The sequence below is a fragment of the Aphelocoma coerulescens genome, chromosome 4, assembly GCF_041296385.1.
Source record: "Aphelocoma coerulescens isolate FSJ_1873_10779 chromosome 4, UR_Acoe_1.0, whole genome shotgun sequence".
NCBI classification, from domain to species: domain Eukaryota; kingdom Metazoa; phylum Chordata; class Aves; order Passeriformes; family Corvidae; genus Aphelocoma; species Aphelocoma coerulescens.
This window is the reverse complement of record NC_091017.1, coordinates 68,395,513-68,407,519: the sequence shown is the minus strand read 5'-3', so window position 1 is coordinate 68,407,519 and position 12,007 is coordinate 68,395,513. Positions and strand designations below refer to the sequence as shown.

The 12,007-nt window shown below is 38.0% G+C and overlaps 1 protein-coding gene across 8 annotated transcripts in view; it reads left to right on the top strand.

The window, feature by feature from the left end:
* Positions 1 to 5,473, top strand: part of AFAP1 (actin filament associated protein 1) — a 114,647-nt gene extending 109,174 nt beyond the window's left edge. For all 8 annotated transcript variants that reach the window (XM_069014511.1, XM_069014516.1, XM_069014515.1 and 5 more), the window contains one exon: positions 1,950 to 5,473. In XM_069014511.1, coding sequence (XP_068870612.1) covers positions 1,950 to 1,976 — 27 coding nt within the window. In that variant the 3' untranslated portion in view covers positions 1,977 to 5,473. The remainder of the gene's footprint in view (positions 1 to 1,949) is intronic.
* The last annotated feature ends 6,534 nt before the right edge of the window (positions 5,474 to 12,007 follow it).

The following is a 12,007-nucleotide window of genomic DNA, read 5'->3' as shown; positions in this document are numbered from 1 at the left end:
ATCCTTGCTGTATTATTTAAACATTTCACATACTCATTTAAATATCAAATTAGTTTCTAAAACCAAATTGTTATGTGCAGCAAGGAAACTGAAATTATTATTTCTGATTTTTTTTTTTAAAACTAGTGGGCTGGTGAATGTCAGCAGCTTATATTTTCCTTGTGTTCAAAGACTGGAGAAGAAAAGGAGCTGTCCTGGTTTCCCAGCTCCCAGTCAAGCTGTCAGTATTGACTTAAACGTTCTTTCCTTGGTGTTAACCTGCTGGAGCAATGGAAGCAAAGAAAAAGTTCCTTTTGCACCTGCAAAAGAAGTTTATTCTTTCAAGGCTTATTTAACACTTCAAAAATTCTCCTCCCAGTTGCTTAGTCAAGGACTTCTTTTAGACTTTGGTAGCATATACATAGAGAATATACACTTAAGAAAGTTTTTAAAGTAATCTAATTTTTACCAGTACTGTGTTTTAAGTTTATAGTTACCATAATTTGAAGAGTAAAATGGAATATTTAAAATACACTTAGTTTTAATAAAAGCACCATTTAAATGAAAGAAACAAAAAACAAAAAAAAACCCTCCCAAAAACAAATAAAAAACCCTAACCAGTTTAGAAACAAAGTAAGTTATTGTCTACCTTTAAACCCAAGGGTTTTTCTTCCTTATATTACTAAAGCAGCCACCAATTGTGACCTTTACTGTTGTTTTACAGCAGTTGAAGAGGTGTCATGGCCATACAGCTGTCCAGCCAAACTAATGCTCTTGCTGCTTTCAGCAGCAGAAACAGCTATTTACATGCATAAAAAACCAGCTATTTACGTGCATAAGTAATGGTTTTTCAGTCAGAGCTCTTAAATGTTGTGGAATGAGTGTTAAATTCAGGAATTCAGGTTGGGAGCCAAGTCAGGAGGCTGCCTGCAGACTAGATGGGTCAGAGAGGAATCTGCAGCCCCCAGTGCCTGGCGAAGAACAGCTGGGAGGTTCCTCCAAGGGGATTGCTGGAGCCAGAAGCCATCTTCTGTGGATGTTCAGTAGTTCCTGATGGCTGTAAGGGTGTGATTCAGGGAGTAGTATAGTGTGGATGTCCTAAGGTGAGCCCATCTTGCTTCAGCTTTTCTGCTCCTCTGTACTGTTAGGAAATGCTGTAGGTGTCATTCAATAGCTGCAAGTTTTATTGAACTGGGTGTTCAGCTGTAGCAATCTCATGATTTTCACCTATGTGGCACAAGAAATGGCAATACCTTGTCTGAGACATATGAACAAAAGCATTATCGATTACATGTTTTGGTGTGCATGGTGTCCTTGTCCTCATCTAACAGGTGGGGAAACTAAGGCACAGAAAGGCAAAGCAATTCTTTAACTTGCCAAGCAACAGCTTAATTTGGATTATATATAAGGGAAACAAATGCAATGCAAATTGACTTGTTTTTCTTAACCCTGCATGTTAGTCTCTCTGCTAAGTTGCTCTTTTTAGCCATCAAGTTATGTGTCTGCCATGAGTCTTATAATAAAAAAAAAATTGAAGAGCAGTAAAGCAATCACTTGTCAGCTCTGAGAGATATTGAGGGCTTCCTGCTGTCTCACACAAGTCATTTAGAGAGTGTGCTTAAATCAGCCTCTCCCTTACTCAGGGAGAGCTGAGTGCTTTACACCAGCTGTGGGGAGTGAATTGCTTCAGAAGTCCCCTTTGCAGAAAACAAACATGGGTTACTTGCACTGCGCTAGAAAATAAGTTGCTGTATATAGTTTTGGAGGGGTGGATGCTGACAGACTATCAGAACACACTTGTTAGTATTCCCTAACTAATTTGTGGGCTGAATCCAGCAAAGTTAATGGAAAAACTGTTATTGACCCCAGCTGTGGCTTAGCAGATACGATGACATCAGTGAAATATCCTGATTTCTTTAACAGTTTCTTTATCTGTTTCCTGCCCACCCTCCCCCCCCCCCCTTTTCCAGGAATGGGAGATGAAAAATGGAACATAAACATACCAAAACCACTCACTTTCCATGAAGGCCTTACCTACGACAGACCAAGACATAGGCTGCAAAGGACTCACCTGAAAGGTCACATCAAGTGATAAAACATAAGAAGTTTTTATAACTCTGTTAAGTTAATGGTAGCTTGGCGCTAATTTGCCTGTGTATTCCCTCTACTGTATTGCTGTGTAACTACGTGTGCCCCTTTTTATTAGCTGTAACTCCTTGTTTCCAACTTCACTGGTAAAGAAAATGAAAACCAAAAAAACCCAACCATAGGAATTAAAAAGGAGCATAAAGTCACAGTTGAAAGTTTACTTTGCTGAAATAGCACAGAACCAGCACGTTAACTATAGTGCATCAGATGGCCTGAACACTGCTGAAGACTGGTGTGAAACCTTGACTCTTAGAGGGTAAAACTGCCTTCTGAGCTCTGCCACAGAGCAGGGCTAACTCATGAGCAGAGGCTTGGCTGGTAGCTGCTCACATGGCAGAAGAAAACTGAAGAAATGTGCTCACAGAAGCAGCAAGGCCTGCTCAGCCCAGGAGCTCTGCAGTGCCGCCGCCCTCCGTGGGACGACAACGACTCATAGGTGAAGCGTTTTTTGGATACTTTTTAGACAGATGCTTTTGTCATTGGGAGATAAAAAGCTGCCAAACTTCGAGACAAATGCGTTTTTGTATGTTCTCTTTATTGCTGTTCTGAAGCACCAGTCATTTTCAAAGGTCATGTTCTTGAACTATGACTTGTTCCTGATTTTTTTAAAAGGCAAACAGGTTATTTTTAGATACTGCTTCTTTTCTATACATTTTGAAGAAGAAAAAGAAAACATACCTGAAATTAGTCGTCAACAGATAATGGCAACTCAGAATAACTTATGCAGTCAGTCTTGTTTTGTTTTTTATAATATAGTATTGTTAAACTTGAGGTATAGAACACTGCTGTACTTTGTTTCCTTTGTCTTTTCAGACCTCAGCTATTATTTTTGAGGAAGATGGACTGAAAACGTGATAATTTTCAGACTCTTTTATAAACAGTTTAACAAATAATTGGAGATTTTCTCAAACAGGAGTCCATTTCTGTTTACTAGGAAACAGCATCTTGCATTTTAGTCTGTAAAATTATAAAAATCTCTTTTTCTTTGTCTCCATTCATGTCACTCATGAGAAATTATATGCAGTAAATTGCCACTGAAGCCCTTCAAAATATCAAGATTGGTTTTAAAAAATCAGGAGGGGATGGGGGGGGACGTATAATAAGATGGCTTCTTTTAAGTTTTTCTCGGTATTTTTTTTAAGCATTTGGAGAGCTTTCAATCATACTCTCAAGATTTTTTTCCTCCTCAACTGTGAGGAGTAGAAAATTAATTAAAAAAAAATACTACACATATTTTGAGATAATCACAGATGTTAGGGCTGGAGCCTTGATAATTAGTTAAGACTGCAATTAAAATCACAGGAATTGGCAAGACAGCAGTTATCAAGGATCACATCCCTTTATGGCCAAGCCTGTAGATTATCTCTGATTATCTCTTACCTTTAGGAATGGGTGTGTGCAACTCCTGGAGGGTACACTGGGATTCTCAGCTGAGCTGGATGCCAGAGAGCTTCCTGCAGGAGCTTGTGGGATTTGAAGGCACAGAGCTATCAAAAACCTGATAGCTGACAGGAGACAGGGCTGTGTCCTGTTTCCAAATGCATTTAGGGCCAGGGATCCCTCTGACCTTAGCAGTGTAGAAATGGGGCCCAGCATGAGAAAAGGCTCTTTGCTTCTTGTGACTGTACTTGGTACAAAGTGCCACAGGAATGCAGATATAATAGGAAAGCAAGTGTCAGTGTGGTTTTCATTGAAAACACACTTTTTAAATGTTAGTTTAGGTCATCTACTTACTTATTAACTCTCTAACTAGAGGGCACAATCTATACTGTATGACTATGGACTACACAGCATCAAATTCCCATAAATAATAGCAGAAACAAATTTGAAGCAAAAGTAAGTTCATTTAGGCTTTTTATTTCAAATTAAGTTATTTATTTGTATATTTCAATAAATATTTAATTTATATCTGTACATATTTATAATGCAAATTAGGCTTCTAGTCAACATTTGCAATGATGTAACAGTTGCCATTAAGAAGTGGTCCCACATCAAGTAATGCAGAGTAGTCAAAAGCCAAATCACTTGTGGTGTTTACCCAATATTGGCATTGTCCATTGTCTCTTTCCACCCCCTTATCCCATGGTAAAAAAAAAAAAAAAAAAAAAAAAAAAAAAAAAAAAGAAAAATTCCTTGGCAAGGACAGGTTTTAATCTATGCCTGAGGTAGATGTGTGCACATTTGTGCCCAGGCAAACAGAAACTGTGTGGTGCTGGGGTTGTGCACGGAGCCCCAGCCCTGGTGGTGCAGCCTTCCTTGAGCTCTGCTGTAGGTGCAGATCTCCCTCAGCACCTGTAGCACCCTGAGCCCCTGTAGTGCCTGCTGCACAGGGGCTGCCCCATAAACTAAACATCTTTCACTCTTCCTCCAGCAAAGGCTCCACAGAGCCACCACCATCAGTCTATTCTACATAATGGCCAAGGTTTTGAAAGGGGGAAAACCAAAAAGCTTGGGAAATAACCTCTCTGTACACCACAGCTGGTGCTGTGAAATGTGCTCTGTTGCCTTGAATAGCGCTATTGCTGCACAATTTTTTATAAAGAGCGACAGAGCTTCTATTTTCACTGTTTTTAGATTTCAGGATCACCAGGCAAACTCAGCCATAGAGCAACATGACTTTTGTTTTAAAGGAAAACTCTCATATTTTGAACCATTTCTATGTCTTTTAAGAAAATGTTACACTTGTTCTTCCTCACCAAATGCCTGTTACTGTACCAGGTGCTTTTTAAAAATTGTTTGTTTGGTTTTCTTCTTTTTAATGGGTGATGCTTTTTTAATAAAAAAAACCCCAGATCATAACTTTGGGGGATCAACGGTGGTTTTTTTTAAATGAGATGATTGTGGCAATTTGATTTTTCAAATGGAGAATATTAATTTAGTATCAAGTTTTGTTAGACACTTTCAAATTAATTGGCCCAGGGTGTATGTTGTATGATAATGTTCTCATATTAAGAATGTAATTATTTCCTTATTGTATTTTTTAAAAAACAAAATCATATTTAAAAAAAAATCTCTGTGAAAAAAAGCATGATAGAAACATGAAAAAAAGGTTTTGTTTTATTTTTGTTATTGGATATGTTGGCAGTGCCCATTATAATTGACTGTAAATATAGCCTTTCTACTGTATTTCTCAGTGTATTTAAGTTTTTTTGACACACATTCATTGAAACTTCTGTTAAAAAAAAAAAAAAAAGTCCAAAATAGACCCACTTTCAAATGTGTGTCTTAGTAGCTTCAACTAACTTTCTGCCTTTCTAGTTTATTCTTCAGAAAGTCTTGCAAAGTGTGAAAAAAGACTGGCACCTGGTAGGTGCGACAGATCCAAGACCATTATTAATAAAGTTACCTGTCAAAAAAAGGCTTTGCATTGTTGTTTCTTGGTGTTTGTCAGTTCAAGAAGTTGGTGGCCCCTTAGCAGGCCTCTGGCAATAGTCAGCCTCAGCTGAGAGCCATTCTCCTGTGCCAGCCAGTTGAAAAATGCTTGGACATTATCATGAGTATTTTTTGGTTGTATCCCCATTTAACTAAGTGATGACCTTCTGCAACTTAAATACAGCCTAAGGACTCTCCTGGCAATGGAATATGGAATTCAATGTATTTAGAGCTCATAGCAGCACTTCCTGCTTGCCTGTTGCATCTGCACCAGTTTGCTTTGATGTCAACTCCACTAATAAATTATGCAATACGTAAAACATTACAAATTACCTCTAAGAATTGAAAGTGGATTAAAATTAAACTGAGCTGATTATCAGGCTACTTAAAGATGAATGTAGCAATTCCTTATAGATGACTGACAGATGAGATTGAGAAGTGTTAAGCTGTAATTACTCCTTGCTGCTTTTCTTAGATTTTGCTCTTGCTCCTATTACACCATAATTATTACCAAATTTAAGAAGTAGAAAGCTAAAACAGAATATACATTTCATTTTCCCAAACTGAGGGAAGCAATATTCTAAAGTAGTTAATTGGTTTCCTTTCTGTAGTGGAGTTATAACAGGTCCATGTGTGCATAGTAACAACAATTCAAGACAAAAAATAAACAAAAATTAAAATAAAAACACAACAGGAAAAATAAAAAAATAACCATGCAATAATCCTGTGGTCTAAAATGCAGCAACTATCTCTAGGCTCTGTCTGATTCACACAACTTGCAAAAGCAAATGGCAAAAAAAAAGACGACCTCCTGCATTGCTGGTACCTCAATCATCTGCTTTTGTACCTATACAACATTTTCTGAAGTCTGGCCACTGACTGCCATAAATAGATAAACTCGCTGGGTTATGGTACAGCAACCCCTTCAGACAAGGAAAAATACTATTCATATTACAGTGAAGTTCAAGGGAAAAACAAAGATAAGGTCATTCCAGTGTGAAAAAAAATATAATCTTGAGGAGGGAACTGTATTAACGGGTTATAAAAATGGGGAAACAAATAGTCCCTGCCACTAACAGTACAAATACTGAGGGTATCAAAATTAATGAGCAGGTGCAAAACAACTGCTCACAGGTGCTTGCACTCACTGCCCAATTCAGCTACAAAACTTGTCACAGAATTTTATTGATGCTAAAGGCTTATATGGGTCCATAAACAATAAACAAAATTTGTGGCAAAAAGTAATTAAAGCTATCGAACACAAAGCTCCCTGCTTCAAAGCAATGAAGTCCAGCTCCAGGGAGGCTAGAAATGTGCTCTAAGTGTTTTGTGTGCTTCCCCCTGCTCCCTTGACATATTGCTACTGATAAATGAAGCTGTTTTCTTTCACAGAAAAGTATTTTTTTTCACCCCAGCAGTTACAAAAACATTCCCTTCTATAATGTATCACATTCTTTTCGATTTGACTTCTAAAGCAAGCATCTGTCTTAAGATCAAGGCAATGCAAAATTATTCCTTTTCAATTAATTAGATATCTGCAAAAAATATCAAGGATATTCCTTTTCAGTAATCTGATTACAAAGGAATAATTTTCCTGTGAGATTTTGTAGAACCAGTAAAGTTACAGCTCCATGGTCCTGAGTTGAACATAAGCTTAATTCCTGGCTTAATTGCTAAATTTTTTAATAGAGTGTTAATTGCTGTCACTGAATTATTCCTTAGAACTTTTACTTTTTTAGCTTTTTAGCATGTAACTGATGATTTTGAATTTTTTTGAGATCAGCTTTTGGTATGATGCTTTAATGGCAAGAGTGGATCCTTTTATCACTTTCAAAATACATGAGCAGCATTTGCAGTACTCTGCTTCAGCTTTTGAAAACCAAGAGGGTCACAGTACAGCAATATTTTCTCCAGCAGCTGAATCCGTAAGAAAGCAAAACATCTTTTAAAGCATAAAACACAAAAACATTGAAAAGAAATCAGTGTCTTAATGGAAAACAGGAAAAAACATTGGCTGCTGTTTATGCCTCAGAAGTTCCATTATAGAGACATGACTTATATGATGTTGGTACCAGTTAAGCTTCAAAATAGTATAGGAATGAATATGACTTTGATGAGGACAGCAAAGGAAACAGAAGTGAAGAAATTATTTTTTTTTCCCATGGAAATCAGTTTCTGAAGTACAGTAGCCCTTAAGTACAGTAGGTTAAGTATTAGCAAATTTTATTTGGCATCTCATTTATGGGAACAGCTTGGCTGTGTCTGTTCTCACTCCTGACCTTCCAAATCAGGAGCTTTCCTTGGTAAGAACTATTGGAGCATCATTAAAAATAGGAGACTAAAATTTCTTTGAGTTTTGCTTTTATTTATATCAGAGACTAAATTTGGAAAATGAGATGTCACTTGAGATTCGTCTGCTTTTCTAGAGATAAATTGCAGTTTAAAGTCTCAGCTAGCCCCAATACAGGATTAGAGAACCTAAAATGACAAACAAATTGCAATGTTTCCTAGCTGAGCTACACGAGGAGGGGAAGCCTCAAGCTTCATTCCTGAACCCAGCCTCACATTTATCCTGGTGAGCCACAGGGTAGGGTCAGACAGCCCACACCACAGTGTTCCTCCAGCTGCCAGGTCCTTCAGCAGGCACTATGAGAAAGTGCTGAACTGGGGCAGGCTGAGAAAATTCAGTTTAATCTTGTTTGAATTCTTTTTCCTTTTAATTATCCATCTTCAGATCCTCAAAATACAGCCACTCTGTGAATAAATAATCCATTTTTTATCCTATTAAAACTTCATTGTAGTCTATAAAATTTCTATAGGCATTTTAAAAAATTGGTAGATAATAATTCATGCTGCTGCTTTGTCCTGGTATGAGGTCTAATAAGACTTCACATTGCACATCCACAACCACAACAATTAGCAACACCTCTGTTCTTCCCTGTTGAGGGCAACAGACAGTGAAAAAAACCATCAAGTTTTTATTCTTCCAGTGTCAGGCTTTCCATGGGAAGGTACCAAGCTACACAGCAGCCACCACCTCTCAGCAGACCATAAACTCTATTCCAACCCAAAATATAAGCTACACCAGTAGCAGCTCATCTCAAAATTTTGAAGCAGGAAAGGAATGCCCAGTCTGTAGGGATGCAAGGCATATTCTGACTAGCAATTCAGTGACCTTTGCAAAGACAGAATGGCAGGACCAACAGGAGAAAATCCTTAGGACATTAGGGCCAAGACTTTTTAGAAATACACTACATAATTTTGCATTTCATTTCCAAAGACTGTAGGCAGAGTGAAACAAATATTGTGTGTATTAGCTGGGCATGTCTAGTGGGCATAATTCTGAAGATTTTTGTTTTGCTGGCTTTGTGTATGATTAAATATATTTCGTAGCTCAGTTTTATTCTGAGTCAGGGCCTGATCCTTGCACACAGCTACAGCCAACTTAAGGGCTAATTTTGACTTGCAGACCCCTCAATTTTTCAAAAATAATGCAGCTTCTACAGCACAGGCAACTCCTTAGGAAGAAAGTGGGATAAAGGAAGGACAATTAATTAAAAAAAAAAATCTAAACAAGGAGTAAGTACTGTGTGAAGCCAATGTAAATGGAAGAGACTGGAATAAAGGCATGTTAAGGGCAAAACACATATAGCTTTTTTCTGTTGATGGCGCTCTATTACAGGGAGATCAAGGCTGAAATCTACGAATTCATTAGCTAGACAAAAATATTCAGCCTGTGATTCAGTGACTTCTAGAAGAGCAGTTGCATGGCTTCAGTCTCACCACAGGGTGTCACCCTCCACTAGTGGAGCAACTCCACTCCCAGCGAAAAAGAGAAAGGACTTTTCCCTTTTTCCCCAGGAATGGAGTCGAGCTGCAGTGTAGGAGGATGAAGTGGAGTGGCTAAAGAGGAGGAGGAGGAAGGTTTGCTGCAGCCTTTGAGCTCAGTGTTGCTGAGTTGAGTAGTTTGCTGCTAACTACTGACAGAACACACACAAACTCTTGGGGACTGGTTAAACTATTTCCCCTCCACAAACCCCATGAAAGGCTTCAAAAGAAAAACAAAGCAATCGATAGTTTAGAACCAAATTTTATTAAAGAAAAACCTGGAGTGCAGGTTCTCAGGACAAATGCATACCTTTGGATGCAGTGGAGTACACAGGTACGTATACAGTAGTTTGCCTGCTACATGTTTGGAAGCTGAAAGAGACCGTGATAATCTGTACTGCACAGTTCATCACCATTGTTAAAAGTTGCCAAAAACTTGCTTGTGGATCACTAACAGATACTTGGTTATGTGTGTGCACTACATATTGCACAAGACTTTTTGATTAAGCTATTACTTGTGCAATTGAATCACAGTTAAGTGTTACGTCAAGCATATTCAAACATATATTTGTTTCTTTTTCTCAAAAACAGCACGTCACTACAAAACTGCCATTAAATGTTACATATTTACAAAAATATACAAATAACACTTTTCCCCATTTATGACAATGCACCAGTTATGGATTTATTTCATTCTTCACTTGAGCCCTGTTACTGTATACAAAGAAACCTGCTTAAAGCCAAGGTCACCTGAAACAAAATTAGGAGAAGGCATGTTCTGTTTTCAAAACTACTACAGTGTGCAAAGGCAGAAGGAGAGGACTGTGTAGTCATGTATGTTAAAGGCAGGGGTTATAGCATACTGATGACTGCTAAGAGCCTTCCCATGGAGTGGAATAACCCCTGGGTGAAAAATCTGGTTGGATACAGTGCTAAGCATTTGCTGACAAAGCGGTCACAAGTAGTTAAAAAATTCAGTTCTACCTTGGTTGTAATTAGCTTACAAGTCCAAAGAACTCTCAAGCTAACCATGGGAATAAAAATTACCATGGAAATCAGTCAGTAACCTGTGTAAGAACAGGTGCAGTTGAGAAGACTGATTTTAACTTGCAGTTGCTTTTCAAATTCATTGTGGATGAAATTCTTCTGTAACACAAAGCTGAGCCGATAGTATCTGTGGAACTGCATGGCCAAATAAATTCTACTAGGGTAGAATTTGGCCCTGCAATGCCAAATAAATGATGTTCCACATAAACAACAGGGTAGCGAGAAATGCTTTGTGAATCTTCAGAAGACATATGTCAAGTCTAGTTTATATTTTATTGGCTTTCATATACCTACCAAGAGCTGCAGCTCTAATTAGCCACTAAATATGATTTAGGCTTGGTTAAATTACCATGTTTTTCTCCTTTTGTTTTCATGAGTAATGCCAGCACAATCTATATTTAGCTGTCTGAATCTGGACTGAGAGATTTTGCAACCACCTGTGCTGGCGCAGCCACGGATGCACTGTAATTCCATCCTTTACTCTTAAAAAGGAAAATTCTCTCATTCCAATTCTCATCTCTCCAAATATTCTTCCAGTCTAGGATGAAGCAATATTCCTAGTGCTGCTTCATAAGTACAGAGCAATTATACTAGGTTAATTTAATTTAGGTGAGGAAGGGCAACATCTGATGCCTCCTAAACCCACAGTTGCAATGCACTAGGGTGGTATTCTTTAAAAGTACCTTCTGCAAAGAAACCTATCAAAGTTTAACAGAAGGGTAAATCACAGGAGCTGTACATAGTTGTAAAAATAAGTGGCAAGTAAAACATAAAAAGTGGAAGTTTCCCAAAGTACTCTGACAGATTATTAAGTTCCCCACCCTCTTCCAATCCACTATTCCTCTGCAAACTTCTTGTATTTATTTTTTCTCAACCACACGGAAGAGGATGAAAATTAGTTAATCACCTTTTGACATCAGCCCAGTTTATTGGCAGAATGACAATCAGAGAAAAGCAACTTAGACAAGACTGGGATCAAGAGAGGAGAATTCAAGTATACTTCTCCATTTGATTGTTTTCCTTCCAGGGCCTTCTGCACTGCAGCAAGTGCAAACCATGACTTTACACCCATGAGGAAATCAATCACAGCCTGTCAGTGACAAATGAAAAAAAGGATCTGTACTCAAAGGCCTGGTGTGTATATGAAATGGAGGAACTCTCTGTTCCTAAAATTAAAATTTCTAGTCACATGTTCAGTAAACTCCAGTCACTGGTGTTTACCCTCAGGAATGCTACACCAACTCCATTCATCTTCTTTAAACATTATAAAACTACAGTTCATAGAGGCATTCTAGCAAATTACATTTAAACAGTATAAATGCAAGACACAGACTATAAAATAATTCTTCTCCCTTGTCTCCTAGCTCAGTGCTGTGCTAGGTAGGAACACCATTAGCAAATGACCCACAGTCACCTGGAGCACACATATAGGCATCTTGGCTCTAAAAGCAACATCTTTTCCACGCACCTCAGGTGGAATGCTGCTGTGAGTCAGATCTGTCTTAAATTATGGGTAGAGATGGGGATAATTTTGCATGTTCCTCATGCTGCATCAATTTAGACTCATGGTTTAAAGTCTCTGTGCAACCAACTAAATTAAAAATAGTTGCCATTACAAATTAAAGTAAGCTTC